At 30.8% G+C, this 18,479-nt stretch overlaps 1 protein-coding gene across 1 annotated transcript in view; it reads right to left on the bottom strand.

Moving 5' to 3' along the window:
- LOC148623938 (uncharacterized) overlaps positions 1-18,479 on the bottom strand; it is a 44,820-nt gene that overhangs the window by 109 nt on the left and 26,232 nt on the right. The window contains exons 23-46 of the mRNA XM_088566648.1: positions 13,912-13,947; positions 12,529-12,666; positions 12,207-12,329; positions 11,575-11,682; positions 11,069-11,197; positions 10,605-10,691; positions 9,729-9,929; positions 9,104-9,304; positions 8,515-8,715; positions 8,131-8,325; positions 7,423-7,617; positions 6,925-7,119; positions 6,456-6,650; positions 5,885-6,079; positions 5,008-5,208; positions 4,446-4,646; positions 4,069-4,188; positions 3,770-3,847; positions 2,849-2,974; positions 2,557-2,643; positions 2,218-2,343; positions 1,330-1,809; positions 609-737; positions 171-265 (exon numbers count right to left, since the gene is read on the bottom strand). Coding sequence (XP_088422774.1) covers positions 183-265; positions 609-737; positions 1,330-1,809; positions 2,218-2,343; positions 2,557-2,643; positions 2,849-2,974; positions 3,770-3,847; positions 4,069-4,188; positions 4,446-4,646; positions 5,008-5,208; positions 5,885-6,079; positions 6,456-6,650; positions 6,925-7,119; positions 7,423-7,617; positions 8,131-8,325; positions 8,515-8,715; positions 9,104-9,304; positions 9,729-9,929; positions 10,605-10,691; positions 11,069-11,197; positions 11,575-11,682; positions 12,207-12,329; positions 12,529-12,666; positions 13,912-13,947 — 3,830 coding nt within the window. The 3' untranslated portion in view covers positions 171-182. The remainder of the gene's footprint in view (positions 1-170; positions 266-608; positions 738-1,329; positions 1,810-2,217; positions 2,344-2,556; positions 2,644-2,848; positions 2,975-3,769; positions 3,848-4,068; positions 4,189-4,445; positions 4,647-5,007; positions 5,209-5,884; positions 6,080-6,455; positions 6,651-6,924; positions 7,120-7,422; positions 7,618-8,130; positions 8,326-8,514; positions 8,716-9,103; positions 9,305-9,728; positions 9,930-10,604; positions 10,692-11,068; positions 11,198-11,574; positions 11,683-12,206; positions 12,330-12,528; positions 12,667-13,911; positions 13,948-18,479) is intronic.

Here is an 18,479-nt window from a genome sequence, read left to right as displayed (position 1 = left end):
TTGAAATATTTTTGGTTTTAAAATATCGCTTATTTTTTTTTTTTTTTTTTTTGTTTTTTGTTTTTTTGTTTTTTTTTATAATGTTAAATTAATGTTCATTTAAGTGAAATAGAATAAACTATTAGCCAGGGAAAGTTAAGCGTAGCCCTAATAATTGTTATGAAAAGTACCGTATCCGTTATCTATTTTTTATCCTCTTCCATAATGGCCTCTTCGGGTTCACTATCCTCCTCTAATTCATCACCTGGAGCCGCAACAGCAACAGCTGAATGTATATTAAGTCCATTATATGAAATATAATAATAATCTACACTTTCTCTTTGCGGGACTTCGATAGAAATAGATTAAAGGTAACTTATATGGTTATCAGTTTTTCATATGGTTTAATTTGCCAGCTTACGAGAAGATATAATTAAAAGAATATGATAGATATCTGCAAAAAATATGAAGCATCAAAACAGAAAGCCAATTAAGCGACAGAAATTCAAGTTCCTACTAAATTGTGAAAAAAAGCAGACTGAGACAAACTACATCCACAATGTAAAACAATAAATTAACCAAATTATTATACTACATAGCAATCCATATTTACTGATACTAGCACTAACCTCCGCCATATGGGGCTATCAAACCACCGTTAGATAAATTATCTAAACAAGTTGTAACACTATGCTCTTTTTTATAGCAATTACACCATTTTGTGTACCATCTCGTCTGGCTGCATTTCAATACATAAGCTGTTTTAATAAGAAAAATGAAATTATATATGTAACCTTTTTAAGGGGAGATAACTATCATAGAATTGCAATTATCACTTACAATGTAGTGCTTATGTATATATTCAAAAATATACGTTTGTGATTTCGTTAGCTATCCTGTTAACAAAATAGAATATGTTATGTTATAATTGTAATGTTTCAATACGTCCAGTGTTGAAAACACATATGGAACAATTTTATACGGAAAAATCTATGAAAAACAAATTTGTCTTTATTCGGTTGAATTAAATGGCAGGCAAATGTATGGTTTCCTCAAAATGCAGGACAGGACTATCGTTCATAAAAAAGTACTCCGAAAAAGCATCGTTTGTTTGATTTTTTCTCCATTATGAATAACATCTTCCATGTGCAGTGTCCACGTTTTGTCGCCCTTGTATTTAAAGACTGCGTTTAACATTCATACAAAACGGACAAACAATTTAAATAAAAAACTGATTAGAATTGACTGAAAAAGTGTAATCTCTTTTCAGAAAATGTTTTGAATTACACATATCGGTATCAAAAACTTATTACCTCAAAATTTTCAAATTGTGGTATTTTAATAAATTACCTTTTCCACCATAGGTGATTCGATTGTTAATTATTTTTATTCCATGATACGTGTTAAGATAATCTATATCACTGAAGTGTGCTGCAGCTCTGGCGATGAACGTCTCATGTCTTGTATTTACAGCTTGTTTGTTGGCTATGTGGTTTCTGTTTTGAATCTCTCGTTGCTGCATATGTCTCCGGTGCTGTCGTTCTATATCAATTAGGTGTCTTCTTCTTTTATTTTCAAGTCTTCTAATATGAGTATTAACAATTTGTCTTAATTTGTTAATATGTCGGTTTGCCTCTCCTCTAATTCGTATGACGTGTCGGTTTCCTTCTCTGTTAATTGTTCTCACATGTGAATGTGAAATATGAGATATTCTACTCACGTGGCTACTTGCAACGGTGTTTATACGACTAACATGATGGTTTGCTATAACCCTATGCTGGTCCAAGTAATTACCCAAGTCGCCAAAATCAGTGCCAGCTACGACATCTCCTAATTGAAAATATACTTTCTTTTCAACAGCAGTTTTTTATATGAAGTGTACATATATTAAAATGACTAATCAAAAACCGTATGATACGATTGGTACTTAATATGACGATTTCTTTGAACGATTCTAAAAATTGATTTACGAAAATGTTATTTTTGTCGTTGATACTAATTGAACTGAAAAAAAAAAAATATAAACCTTTTAAGGATAACAAAATGTTGATTGGTTTAATGGCTAACAAGATGCTATTTTCTAAATAATTTCTACAACACTATGAACAACGAAAAGAGACGAGAAACAAGTAACTGAATAGAGTATTTAATATAATTTAAAGTTATATATTAATACTAGAGTGCTGGTTATGTTTGGGAAGTAGCTATTAGAAGATGCTTTACATATGTGTTACATACCATTATCGAGTACAAAGTATCGTCGTCCGTACAATGTGTTGAAGACTTGATCAACGTCATGATATTGGTTGTAATATTGATACCATAGTTGATAAAACCTTGGCCTTGCTATTTTCAAAAGGTATGCTGAAAATAACACAAAATCAACTTGTGGTTACCATACTATAACTTTAACCAATTTTTTCAGTCTGGCATATTTTCTATATAGTAAACCCTCATTTGATTAAAAATATATATATTCACCTAAATTTATAAAGGAACATCTCAAAGAAAATTATTTATTAACATAAATATATTGCCACCAACTTACTTATTTTGATCAAATAGTCTATGACTTACTTTTCCCGTCGTAAACAAATCTGTTATCATCAAGTTCAAAGCCATCATGTGTGTTATAATAGTCGACGTAGTTGATTCCAGTTTTTCCTGTTAAGAAAAATAATGAATTCCTTAAGAAATCCGTCTTCTTATATATCAAAAGTAACAATGCTCTGTTACCAAAAAAGGATAACACAACAAGCTGAAATCACTAACTTTCTATTTGATCACAATTAAGTTTTCTATTATTTAATATTTGATGATAATAGGTTTTCATTTATTCAATAAGTTAAAGAAGCTACAAGCTACATACCTCCATATTTAACAATGAAATGCTGTCGGTTAAGTACATTGAAGATTTCATCGACATCATGATACTTTTTATAGTATCGATACCAATATCGATAAAACTTATTGCGGTTCACATTGAGGGTGTAAGCTAAAAATAAATTTCACATGAACTATTGTATCGCTACATTAATGTACTGCAAAATTGTTTTTTTAAGTTAACCAATAAGTTCAATATATACTTGTGTTCAGAAATTATTTTTCAACATTGTTATACAAGTAACAGACTAAACAAAAACGGGGTTGTGCAATAAAGGATCTACAATTGATTTGGTTTATGTATATTGAAAGTCAAAAGGGCATAATTGTATGGATATACATAAATGTTTTTTATCGGTAAATTCGAACGAAACTGTCTTTTACTTAAATCAATGTTTGATGATTTCTGACAGTTTAACCTGAACTACCCCCAATGATTTATAACAAAAAAGAAAAATATTTTTAATGCGCATTTGCATGTTGGGTAAAACAATGTAAATCTCAATAAATTATAACAAGACATTTTAGGTCTCATAGAAAACACTGTAGTTGCAACACCTTAAAATAGTCAAGTACATAATTTCAAACACGTTACATATGGAGCACAAAGATCATTCGACTTTTTATTATCAGGATACATACGTAAAGTAAAGTATAAGATAGCTAGAATTATCTTAACAAGGGCATGCCCTGGAGTAGGAGAAATTCGAACGTACGTATAAAGGCGTATGCTGAACTATATTAAATCATTGGGAAGAGACCTATCAATCAAATTCACGTGAAACTCTTACAAAAAAGCTAACTAATGACGTTTTAATGACTTAAACGAATAGTTGTGTATCGGAGGACATACATAAATCAGTTTTCCTTGTATAAAAAAAAACTATTTAAACATTATAATAACTACCATCTCCGTTGTACTCGAATCTGGTGCCGTCAAGATCAAATCCATTGTGTGAATTGTAGTAATTAAGGTAGTTAATATCTGCAATAAAATGAGATAAATAAAATACTTATTGTGCTGATGGTACACTAAAATATCCGACTGTGTAGATCCATTAGTTTTAGTAATATACTAAAACAGATTATTTAAATTGTTAGGTTACCAGCTGAAATAATTGTTTACTTGTTAATCTTTCAGTATGATGTCGAAAGGCATTCTAATTAGAGTGTTTCGAATTGTGGTGTATCATACAGTGTACTAACCTTTGCGGAAGAATCGTCGTCTATATAACACTTGGAAGACCTTACTTATACTGTGATACCGGTGGTAGTATTGATACCATAAACGATAGAACTTACGTGTTCTCACTCTCAAAGCGTAATCTGTAAGGTGAGAAAATCAGTTATACTTTTTCTGCTCATTATTTTAGTAATGTAATTTATATTAACATAAATAATTAATCACTAACATTTTTTTCTTATTTTGTATTGAGCAGGGCATTTTTCGTAGACATTTTTCAGTAAGCAATTTTTTTGAAATATTTCCCATGTACTTTGATAGTGTAAAATCAATGAGGCAGTTTTGCATAAATACGTTAATGTGTTTTTATTTTGGTAAGAATCAAAGCATAATAACATACCATCTCCATTGTATAAGAACCGTTTGCCTCTGAGTGTAAATCCATGATGAGTAGTGTAGTACTTTAAGTAATTAATTCTTCGACGGATGAAAAATCGTCTTTTATAAAATACTCTGAATATTCGGGATATACTGTGGTATCTAGTGTAGTATTTATACCAATATTTGTAGAACTTTGGTATTCCAACTCTCAAAACGTACGCTGTGAAAATTATTTGTATATGTGTACCATTAAAAAAACAATTAAGACTTTTGGTTAAACGTTAGGGTTATGACATATAGATCATTTCCGATATTTTTGAAAAGATATCTGATGGTTAAAATTCTGACCTTTCTTACCTTTTTTTACCTAAGGTAAGGTTATTACAGTTCTAATTAGCACCCTTCATTCATAAATAATTTAATCTTCTAAGGATAGGTTAAAGTTTATTTTAGTTTGTTGTGTGACGATAAATGGTATGAACGTGTACAGAAGCAATTAGATAAAAATCGATATGTTGTATGCTCTTTTTTCAATATTAGTTAGCAACAAAAGCGATAGAAGTATAAACAGACAGACATACTATTTCCATTGTAAAAGAACAGCTTTCCTTTCAGTGCAAATCCGTGATGGCTGTTGTAATAGTTGAGATAGTTTATCCTATGACGGTAGAAATATTTCTTGTGATACATAGCTCTAAAGACCCGAGACACACTCTTGTAACGTAAGTAGTAGATATACCATCTCCTGTAGAACAGGCTTCTGCTGGTCCTTAAAATGTAGGCTAAACAAAAATTGGTCATAATGGTAACTTGGTTTGCTTTGCAAAACATATTTTATCAAACGGCAAACAATGAATAAATGAATGTTGTAAGAGTAAAATTAAGGAACATTTTTACAAGAATCTGTGTATAAATTTATAACACATTCTGGGCCATTAAACAATAACTAAACAATAGTTCTTATTCATTTTGATGAATTTATTACTGTTTTATTGAATACTTGAATTCATGTTATATTTATTGCAATAATTAAACAAAACCGGTATTGTATCGACAGTACTATTAACCACTGAATTCTATCGTTGCTGAGTAAAACATAAAATTACAGAAAAAAAAATGGTTTTGTCCTCATAAAAGACATCAAGAAATGTATTTAAGAATGCTACATTTTTTTATTTTGACAAGAATACTGATATATTTATTTTTATAACTCTATTTCCGTGTTACAATATGTGTACAATTACGCAAAAATATCTTAATAGGGATTATAACTTTAATTTACAGTGTTATAAACATATTTATGGTAGACTTTGAATACAGTTCAAAATGAAAGATTGGCTATGCTAACATTGCTTGAATCATTCGGTTGCATAACATTATACAGAATACGTGTATAATGATGACATTCAGGGTTGTTATTTACCTTCGCATTAAAAGTCTTAATGTTACTAAACGTACTGTTTCCATGGTAGAAAAATCTTTTGCCAGTAATTGTAAATCCATGGTGGCTATTGTAATAAGTCATGTAGTTGAGTCGGACGAACAAATGTCTGTGATACAATACTCTGAATACTTTAGCGACTCTATGGTAACGTACGTAATATCTGTACCAATAGCTGTAGAACTTTTGTCTACTGACCCTTAAGATATACGCTGTAAACGTAAACACAAAATGTGTGTGTCATTAAGCATAGAATCTTGGTTGGGTTGTATTAAAAATATTTAATTTTTATGAAAGATTGGTACAACCTCAAAGTTTCATTTATAGTAAAGGAATACATCAACTTATGTTATATTTATCTATTTCTGTATGCTAGATTATGCTGTGAAAGTACAAACACTGTATTATGGTTTTAAAGATTTAATGATTAGAAAACTGTTGATCACAAGCAATTCCCCAAAAGATATCGTTTGAATGTTTGTTATTATTGACAAATTTTCCTTCCACTATAAAATAGGTTTTTTTTATGAGTTAAAAGCGTGAATCAGAAACTAAATTATTTCTTTTTGATGTTCTAGAATTACTCACTGTGTCCATTGTACACGAATTGTTTGCCAGTAATTGTAAATCCATGGTGGCTATTGTAATAAGTCATGTAGTTGAGGCGAACAAACAAATGTCTCTGATACAATACTCTGAATACTTTAGCGACGCTGTGGTAACGAACGTAATATCTGTACCAATAGCTGTAGAACTTTTGTCTTCTAACTCTTAAAACGTAAGCTGTGAATAAAAGGCAGTTTTATAAGAAATATAAGAAATAGAATTGTGTCATATATTTCCTAAAACTTTGCAATGACATACAACAGAACAAAACAAATTACTATTTCAAATTATTAATAAAATCATGTTTTATATGATTGTGAGCTACACCTTGCACTTTAGATTGTAAGTGAGCATAAATATCAAAACTATAAACACTCCGCATAGTAGAAAATAATACTTCAATTGAAATCATTATTCAAAACAACAAAATAGTGTTATCGAAAGTACTCACTGTTTCCATTGTATAAGAAATGTTTGCCAGTAATTGTAAATCCATGATGGCTATTGTAATAAGTCATGTAGTTGAGGCGAACAAACAAATGTCTGTGATACAATACTCTGAACACTTTCGCGACGCTGTGATAACGTACGTAATATCTGTACCAATAGCTGTAGAACTTTTGTCTTCTAACTCTTAAAACGTAAGCTTTAAGTAAAAGACAGTTAGGTTAATATAAAAAAGGGCATGTCCATAATATAGAAATATATTTTTTGTACATATATTTGATATAATTCTTGCAGTGACAAACAACTGAACAAAAGAAAAACTCGTATCTAAGTATGCTGTACCGAATTTCCCTTTTCTATCAGATAGTTATCTAGGCCCCAAACTTTATGTTGTTAGTGAATATTAGAATCAAATTTAATGACACTGGAGAAAATAGAACTTTATAATTCAATAACATATCATCTTTTAAAATAACAAAATAGTATTATTGAAAGTACTCACTGTTTCCATTGTATAAGAAGTGTTTGCCAGTAATTGTAAATCCATGGTGGCTATTGTAATAAGTCATGTAGTTGAGGCGAACAAACAAATGTCTATGATACAATACTTTGAACACTTTCGCGACGCTGTGATAACGTACGTAATATCTGTACCAATAGCTGTAAAACTTTTGTCGTCTAACTCTTAAAACGTAAGCTGTGAATAAAACGCAGTTGAATTTATAGAAAAGACTTTTGCATTACAAGAAAATATTAATTATGGTTATTTATTTGCAGACATATTTGCAATGACAAACAACTGAAAAGTAATTCCCAATTTAAGTTTACTTTTTCTATATATCATGTGTTTGTCGTATAATTGATTATAACCTGCAATTAAGGTTATAAGTAAATAAGTAAAGTTATACGTAAATAATACCTTGGCAACGCTGTGGAAGCAAACGTAAAATATATACCAATAGCTGTAGAACTTTTGTCTCCTAACTCTTAAATCGTAAGATGTGAATAATACTCAGTATATCATCACAGTGACAGTAATCCAATAATCAAATTAAAACATTTTAGAACCAATATTTTAAGCTTTTTTTACAGTAGAAACATAAGAGATGGGACAAACCATTAAGTAGTTGTGTTTGATTTTTTATTATTTAAAACATGTAAATAAAAAGAAAATGAAAGAAATATGTTTGCGATAACAAAAAGTACATACTTTGTCCATTGTATAAAAAGTGTTTGCCTGTGATTGTAAAACCATGGTGACTGTTGTAATAAGACATATAGTTGAGACGTGCGAACAAATGTCTGTGATACAATACTCTAAAGATTTTTGAGACACGGTGATATCTTGTGTAGAATCTATACCATAACTTGTATAACATTGGCCTTTTCACTCTGAGAATGTATGCTATGAAAAAAATATGACATAGATCACAATATATATTCTTAAATATCAAATGGAGATTTATTTTTTTTTACCTTTGAAAAGGTAAAATAAGAAAATAAGGTGATTTACACTAGAACAGTTATTCACAATTTAGTCATGAAAAGCTTATTTAGGCTAAATACATTGTAAGAGTACTCGTCTATTACATACCATGTCCATTGTATAGGAAATTGTTTCCAGTAAGTGAGAAACCATGGTGACTCCTGTAATATCTAATGTAGTTTATGTGTTGACGAACGAAGTAATGTCTTTGGTAAAATACTTTGAAAACTCGATCTATGCTGTGGTATTGTGTATAATATTTATACCACAGCCTATAGAACTTATGTCTTCCAACCCTCAGAACGTAAGCTGAAAAGAAAAGAAATCATTTAAGGCTTGACTGAAGTCTTGAGGTACTTTCGTAAGGAGTGATACAACATATGTAAAATCTTTTTAAGATATTTTTTTCTGACAAGAAATTTTCATTGAAGAATAATCTTTTGTTGGTGTTCACATAAGACTGTGTACTTAAAAAATCCCTAGTTTTTGAAAGAGGAGAGGTATCTGCGGAATTGTTTCTTCAAGTCAAGTTAGTCTGACTGTTTGTACACCATTTTCCCTTTTTTAGCCCCATAATTAATACGGCTTAAGCAATCATCTTCATGGTGTACAAGAAATAAAACGTTTTTGTCAGTTTATCGTCTTAGTGTTATCGTTTAAAAATTATCAAATTTTGATTCAGGAATTAATCTCGTACGGTGTCCATGGTACAAGAATCTTTTGCCAGTGAGGGAAAATCCATGATGACTGTTGTAATAAGAGCTGTAGTTGATTCTGTGACGAACAAACAAATGTCTGTGATACAGTATTCTAAAGATTTTGGCAATGTTGTGGTACTGTGTGTAGTATCTATACCATAATCTATAAAACTTGGATCTTCCAACTTTAAGAATATACCCTGTAATTTAAAAACATTGTGGTTATAACACATATTAAACTACTACTAGTTTTTACTATGATGAAGTTTTGTATCAGATAGTTTTATTACTCTATGTGTTTACTAACATGCAACTTTTGCATTTTCATTTAAAAGATTATGCAAATTGTTAGCTCTGTTTGAACTTGAAATATTTCGTTTTTAGAAAATGCATTTATTACTAATAAAATAAGTTTAAACAGAATAAATTGAAGAAAACAAAAACAAAAAAAAATTAAAACAAACTAAAACAAACAAAACAATAAAAAGTAAAAAGAAAGACTCTAGATACGCATTATTTCAAATATGCAGGTGTTGCCACCAAAAGTAGTAAAACATTTTGACACGAAGTTCTAATTGTTACAGTATTATGATAATTCATGTTAGACAATATATGATGCCATACCGTTGCCGTTGTATAAAAATCGTTTGCCTGTTAATGACCAACCATGATGGGCATTATAGTAGGATAAATAGTTTATGTTATGGCGAATAAACAAGTGCCTGTGGTACAACACATTGAATATTTTGGTGATATCGTGGTATCTTGTGTAGTACCGGTACCATAAGCGATAAAACTTGTTAAATCCACATCTCAGAACATAAGCTGAAAAAGCGTTTAAATAACCGTAAGTTGTTATTATGTTTATATATTCTCAACCTATTTCCTTTGCCTGATTCTTTAGACAGTAAAAGTAACATTATAATATATCTTTTATGTACTCCTCCATCTAAGAATCAGGCAAAATGTGTATAGGGTGAGGCGCATGAAGAAAAAACCACAGAGGTTTCATTGCATTATCGAAGTATTTATACCTCATAACTTCAAAAAATTACTGTCAAAGTGTTTGTAAAGTTTTAAGATATTGATAGGTCAATTTTAGTTGAAATGCACCATGGAAAAATGGCGTGAAAATTTCCCGACCTTTTTCCTTATATAAACAGTCAAAAAACATCATGTCACCATGCTTCAGGATAAATTTAAATAGCTTAATAGTTGTTTTCTAGATGTATTTGAATATGTTTGAGGCAAAAAAGACCAAATTGAGAAAAATGATGTGCCACTCATTGACTGATTCTTACACAGAATTGTATTTAATTACCGGAATTCCTGTAGCTTATCAAATCTTTTGCTTTTTAAGATGGCTGAAGAGTGTTTTACTTTTCATATATATATATAGCAGAATATAAATTTCGAATATGATACGCTTTTTAATACAACTAACAACTATTATTCGAATTACTTAAAAAAATAAACTTATTTAAGTATACTGTAACCTACCGTTGCCATTATAGAAGAACCGTTTGCCGCTTAAGGTAAATCCGTGATGAGCATTGTAGTAGGAACGATAGTTGACATGGTGACCTCCTTCAAAATAAATTAACGAACATTTATGCTTTATCAAATGTGGAAACCCGTTAATTTTAGTAATTTTTTAGTTTATACTTTATGAGGTAAAATGAATATTTTTAAATCGTTCATACCAAACTATCAATATTTAAAAAAATCTAATGTAGTGTTTAAGATAATTTTGGAAAAAGGTTGCTAAAGAATTAATGAAATTAAAAAGAAATAACACATACATTTAAGATTTATTTACATTTAACACTCAATGTTTTCGAATGATAGGGTGAAGACAGTATATAAAGTTAAGACTAAAATGAAATGTACATCAATATACATTAAATATACATTTAAAAAATGTAGATTACTTTTTACGAACAATGATGTTAATATCGCGATACCTGTATGATAGATAACAAACAATTTCTTTCTCAACAATCTGGTGAATATCTTTGATACAGAATGATATCGTAGGTAGTAATGTCTCCATAGACTGTAGAATTTACTTTGTCCACATCTCAATCTGTATGCTATTAAAAAAGTTGACAGAATGAGAAAGTTCATGTGTATGTATTAGAAGTTATTTCTACCATTCTAAGTCGGTGACAGATTTCGTTGAAGGAACTCGGTCTCCTTTAGCCTATAATCGTTTTATATGATTTCTTCGCTCGCTGTGGTAAAATTTTAAAATTAATTTCAGATTTCAAATTTAAGTTCTTTAAAGTGTTTAAATCTTAGTTTAAAAATCTCTAGAGTTAAAGAGATAATTTAAACCATTCATTACTGAAAAAAATCTATATTGAAACAGACAATATTCAGAGTTAGAAATACACAAGAGTACTTCTATCAAATTTGAATTTCAAAGGAATGATCATATCTCAGTAAAGGTAGCAATACAATACAATACCTAATCCTCTGTAAACAAATCTATGATGTCGAAGCTTGAAGCCGTGGTATTTTTTCAAATAAACATTATAGTTGATTAGATGTCCATATCTGCCATGCTTAATGTGTCCTAAAAAGTGAAAATATGAAAATGAAAAAAGGTTGTAGATGACAACACATATTTACAGTATGTATGATGAAAGAAAAATCTCGACGTTCTTAAAATATATGTATCAATTTGACATTTTACGAGGATCATTATTCGTTTGTTTGTGCTACCTATCTTCCTATTATTTCTTATATTATATATATTTATATATATTATTGTTCTAGATATTTGTAATTTCTTCTTATTTGAATGTATTTTAATTATGCATTAAAATAAGATATAAACACGGAAACTCAATTTTATCATTGTTTTACCCCGGGCTGGTCATTTATGTCACATTGTTTTACCCCAGGCGAAAGGGGTTAAATAACGACATAAATGGTCAAATATTGATTCAAATAAGACTAGTTCCTTCATTTTTATGAATAGACGCAGCTTATGTGCTGTACAAAATGTTGGTCATGTCTGTATCACTGTTTTTCACCATGGCTGTGGTGTATAGAGCTTTGTAGGACGTCATATTAGAATATGAATATATTACTAACCTCCTCGTCTGATGATATGTAGTTTGTTGAGTTTATAAATGCATTTGCGTCTACTGCCATATCGTCCATAGTATCGTCTCCAAAGTTTGAGAAATCTAAGCTTTCCACATCGAAGTTTATAGCCTGCATAATAAAGAATTTTCAATGTTAAAGCACATTATCATACATTATTAAAATGCCATCCATTTAATAGAATTGTTATAGAAAATTTAGTAATCATTATTTTTATGTAGCTGCTACATTTTTGTTAGTATAGGATGTGTTTATCACCATTGCTTCTGTTTACACACAAAATAGTCGAAACTTATTATATTTAGCTTACCATGTCCTCCGTAAGAGAATCTGTGATGATGAATTTTGAATCCAAAGTGGTACCTATGACTCCAACTATGGTGACTCCAGCTATGACTCGTCCTCCAACTATGATGGCTTGTTCTCCAACCATAGTGAGCAACTCCATCTATAATTGGTAAATTATTTGTTTTGGGTGCTTTTATTTGTTTAAGAATGTATACATAAATTGAAGTATTATTTTATAGTACTTTTGTAGTCGACGAGATAAAAGAGAGCTTTTTCCTGAGAGAAAGAAATTTAGTTGACAGCTTATCACGTTTCCTTGATTATAATGCGTAACAAGTTTCCCTTTTTTAATGTATTAAGTAAGGTAAGCAAACTTAACCATCAGCAATTAAAAAGAGTTTTTTTTTAAAAAAAGATTCGATTTAAATATAGTATATACTTGGTATTTTTGTTTTATGTGTACTATTCAATGTACATTATATTTATTTCGTGTAGATGACATGTTGATGACTTTCACAGAACAAATCGGTCTTGTATCTTTGATTCTAATCACTTTCAGTGAAATAGTGCAAGCCGCATGGGCAAACTATATCTAATATAGACAATGTAAACATTCTGGATGAATATGTAATTTGAAATATTTGATTTTGTTCTAATTATTCAGTCAGAAAATTTCATAAGAATCTCGGACTTACATTTTCAGTGTTATGTTTATACTATAAAAACAATGTTTGAAATCTATACTGCTTTGAAGGATGCAGAGCATACTTTTTATTTGACATTTTCTTTTGTGAAAACTCTGTGTATTTCAACTTACCCCAAAAGGAATTCAGAGACTTAATTTGCATACGGTATTTCAATAGTATCTTTTTCAGTTAAGCGTGTAAAACTTTAATTGCTCATAATGCAGTTTCTTTTTCATTACTCTAGAAATGAATGTCATTAAATAATAGAATGAAAGAAGAATTCAATGTGCATTCTCACGATAGTAACACCCCACTTTGACATGCACTTAATATCTATACTTTTTATTACTTTTGCAAGCAAAACAAATAAATATGAATTTCTCAAGCCGTCAATTCCTTACAAAGCGAAATCAATACATTTAGTTTCCTTCTAAAGAAAATCTTCAAAAAATGTCACTCAATTGTTAAAACAGCCAATAGATAATATATAAATGAAATAAGGACATACCTCGATTACTGGGGAAATAAAGCCCTCTTTGCATACCATTTTATGAAATAATGGACAACACCAAACAAAACACTTCAGACTACACAGAACTTTATGAAAGACATTTTTATTACTGATGGTTCACTAAGTATCTGATATTCATTATGAAGCTACTTTTGTGTTGTTTAATTTCTCCAAAGTTACAAACTGAGTAATAAGATAAGATACTTACAACGTCGGTGATATCTACCATAACTGGAAACTGCCACTGAAAAGTATTTTTAAAAAAATGCTAGAATAGTGAGACACATAAACAATATATAGTTTTAATCTCGAAAAAGTCCGATTTTCCTAATACTTAACCGATATTTCAATTAAAGTACAGCGAAGTTTTCCACCGGAGTTCTCTTTTGTCCTATTATATGTCTCCTTTAACTGAACGGTTTTAAAATTAGTGTTACTTACGTACAATCGATGATGTTCATGACAAAACCTACCTGCTAAAACAACCACCAGTAGCAGAACAAGTATACCTCTAGCCATGATGGTGTATGAGGTATCAGTACCTGGTTTATCATCTTAGTTCAGCCTTATATACTATAGGTGAAATGCTACAGGTGTTATTAAGTCCGGGCGACTGATACAGCTCGAGTTTTGTCAAAAACTTGTGAACAGCAAATTCTTACAGGCCAATGCTCAGCATTCATTGTTCAATATGTGGGCGATTATGTCATATAGATGTACGGGATGTTTTATTATGTCATTCTTGTAGTGTTTTTCACGCTCCTCTTGGTGCGCAACTTTAACGTTCTCCGTTAATAGGATTACTGCTAATTCAACATGACTTCCTATAAGAAGTGTATTGAAAACACTGAAAACGCCATGTTTATATAAATAGTTTTTTATCACGTAAGTGAACAAGGCAACGGCACATTCTACTAAAACTACAAGTAATAACTACATGATATAATTCTTGTGAATGTTGAAAAAAGCATATTGATAATATTTTAATATGCTCGAAATTTTAGACCTTTGATCAATTTTTAATTGTTTTGAAGTCAAACAAGTTCCAAAAACAACACTTCATCAGAAATTGCCAATTTTAAATGCTTATTCGCCAACGTGACACAAGAATATCTTAACTGATCTGGGCTCCTACTAAAGTGGCATATTGATATCATGAACGATAATTACGGATAAAGTTGGCAGAAGCACTAAAAAATGAAAACATGTTAAAAAACGTTATGCCCTGTCGGCATTAATGACGTAAACTCTGATATTTAGGACGTAATATTTTCTAACGTTGAAAGATAATATGAAGCACAAAATGATGTTTGATCTAGAAAATTAATTCGTTCTACAGTCAAAACAACAAAACAAATTTCATGACAATTTTTCGTTCAAGCCATATCTTTAATTGATATCATTCTGAACATATAAGCAAAAACTTACGATGCAAGATGAAAACAATATCAAATCTGGCTTGTTTTAGGATTACTCTTTCCTCCTTTCATATTTTGGTAAACTTTTGGTAAAAATGCCAGAACAATCTTTTATTTCAAAAAGGTTCTGTACTTCCTCTTTTGCCGTTGGGTTGTTAAGTGTTAATGATTAAAAGTATATAGTTGATGGTTTTGTTCAAGATAACAATCGCCTGTTTTTTACAATACTTGACATAATAGCCTCTATAGGATTTATTGTTTAGAACATACTTGACTTTTATGTTTTTAGCTTTAATTAGTTATTTTTTTTATATTTATAAACTGTTGAGAAACCTTAATCGAACAAAATATGTACCGAACCATTTAATTAGAAAGACAAACAAGAGACATCAGAATACAAGTATATTGTTGGAACATAAAGACAGTAAACAGGGGCAAACTAAATACACAAATTAAGTACATATATGAAAACTGTTGTTAGGGAAATCAAACCAGTATACAAATAACTGATGCACTTGAAATATGAACTCCCACTAAAGCCAGGATTGCCATCAGGTTATCGGGAATGGTAAGCATGTCCTGTTTTGTCGGTGGATGGTAAGCATGCCCTGTTTTGTCTATGGATGGTTAGCAAGACCTGTTTGGTCGGTGGCGCAATGATAATGCAGGTGAATAAATCTGGTAAGCGTCAATTGCGGTGGCTGTGAGTCTGATGAGACGTTTCAGATATTTCTTTTTTGTCAAATGTGAGGTAGAAACTTCAAACCGAATTAAATCAGATGTTATTATTCATATTTATCAACATTTGCAGTATTATAAATTTCTAAATATCTGAAACACTAGGTCATCATTCTTTGTATTACACATGATAGAACCTGTCGGTGGATATAGATTTCTATTTCGGTAGGTTTGTTTGTGAGTACTTATTGCACTTGATTAGTTTTTGGATTTAGATCTTCCTGTATAACTGATTCTAATGCCATTGATGAGAGTGTAATCACTGGAAGTGGTGTACAGCATATCGAAAACTTAACGACAAACATGATGACTTTTCATTCAGAATTGTCAACTTTCCTTTCGTCTGTGGCAACATCCCTTCGCATGTTTACAAAATGCTGGAATTTTTAATCGACAACATATTTGTCCAGTGTGGTGGACGTATTTTTCAACAAACGGTCGGCATTCCAATAGGAACAAATTGTGCTCTTTTACTTGCTGACCTATTCCTTCACTCTTATGAGGCTGACTTTATAGCTGATCTGATCCGAAAAAGAATATCGTTTGGCTAGATCCTTTAATCTCAGTTTCCGCTATATAGATGACGTATTATCTTAAACAATCCTAATTTTGGGGATTTGGTACATCGAATCTACCTAAAAGAACTTGAGATACAGGATACTACAGACACTGTGAAGTCAGCCTCATATCTTGACCTACACTGAGAAATCGATGGTAAAGGAAAACTATTGACCAAACTTTACGACAAACGTGATGACCTTACATTCAGAATTGTATACTTTCCTTTCATCTGCGGCAACATTCCTTCGACACCTGCGTATGGAGTGTTGATATCACAACTCATACGTTATGCCAGAGCTTGCCGAAACTACGCAGACTTTTTGTATCGCGCTAGAACTCTAACAAATAGGCTTCTTGAACAGGGTTATGTTGCTACAAGATTGAAGTCATCACTACAGAAGTTTTATGGTCGTCATCATGAATTCGTGGATCGTTTTGGTGTATCCATCTGCGCTATAAAAGCTGATTTATTCAACGGGTCATAGTTTTCCATTCCTCGTTTGTCTACCCCGGACTTGACTTTTTATGAGCAACTCGGCGGTTGTTTCTAGAAAAGCAGAGGACGCATGCCCTACCAGTGCACCTGGTCCATGCTCCCAGTTTTTAATGGAGTCCGAGTTGCTCATTTGCTTTTGTTACTTTGTATGTATGATTTTAGTTACTTTATGTTCTTTGTTGTGTGTGTCTGTTTTCCATGTCTGGTCTTTGTCCCTGGATTACATTCTTTTGATTACCGCTATAACCTTGGTTCCCTTGATTACTCTTATATAAGCATTTAATCCTGCTTTCGTATCGACTATAGTATCGTCTCCATAGTAGGTACCGCATGCTAGTTTGTATCGTTAAAGGTCAATTAACCATGGTAATAACTATATCTATCTCTCGAAGATTTTTGGAATATAATGGATTATATCAATTCACACAGGGCTGCTTCATTAAAAAAATCGCCTAAAAAATCAAAATCCTTCAAGAGTACACTAGCATGCAAGAACAAAAAACCTTAAACCAATAATTATTGCTAGTTATATTGACAATAACAAATAATGGGTCTTCCCGTATTTCCCTTCATTTTTAACATTACTTTAATATCTTATTTTTACTGCAATTAATTCTCTTTCATGCTTCTTTTGAAATAGCTTCACTGAATTCACTTCTATATATGAGAACATAGGATGGTGGACACTGAATCCAAGATGGTTTATTGAACTTTATTATTATCATTATTATTTTTTTAATTTTTTTTTTGTGGGCAACGGGTGCAGATATTTCTATCAATGAAATGTGATATATGAAAAAAAATAGTTACAAGTTTGTCTGCTCCACTCTTATGTATCAAAGTTTTTGAAAATCTTTTCGTCTTAATTTTGGTTCGTTTGTAATTATAAACAAATGCTTTTATTTTAGATACAGACGTATTTCTTACTTATATACAAACGGTAAATATTTCGACAAAATGATTACCAAAGCGTCAGCTGTGGGATAATTCAAATTAGTCAAAACACTGTTACGTGAACTCATAAAACAAATGCGACCTAAAAACAAAATAAAGCGAACCGGATAAAATAGATTACACACAAAAACTAAACGAACTTTTATTCGTTGATATTCAATGGTGATAACTAAAAAATAACAATTCATATATTTATGCATGACTGAATTTCACACATGTAATACTATATATGTTTTTTGTTGGGAATTTATTTAACATGTAAACCACGGATATTTGTACCTTGTAAAAATAGGGTTTTTTCAGTACGAAAAATCTACGATCAGAAAATATAGTTATTCCTTATCTGCTGTTATATTCACACGTTTAAGATAGGTATTTATACTTCCAATACATGTACTTACATTCGTCGTCATAATTGGTGTAGGTACATAACAATATATTTATAAAAAAAAACCTTTTGTTTTAAATCAGACTGTCAATGTTGAATTGAGATAGTGTAACACAAAACTCTGAATGGAGTGAATATATATGAAGTGTGAAGGTTTCCTCTTTGTTCATTTAATAGCCATAGGTGGCCTCGAGTTAATAGTTTCCATCCCAGGAGGCGTC

The sequence above is a fragment of the Perna viridis genome, chromosome 2, assembly GCF_037379345.1.
Source record: "Perna viridis isolate PV_CMFRI_1.1 ecotype Kerala chromosome 2, ASM3737934v1, whole genome shotgun sequence".
NCBI classification, from domain to species: domain Eukaryota; kingdom Metazoa; phylum Mollusca; class Bivalvia; order Mytilida; family Mytilidae; genus Perna; species Perna viridis.
The sequence above is the reverse complement of the archived record's forward strand: the minus strand, read 5'-3'. Positions and strand labels throughout refer to the sequence as shown.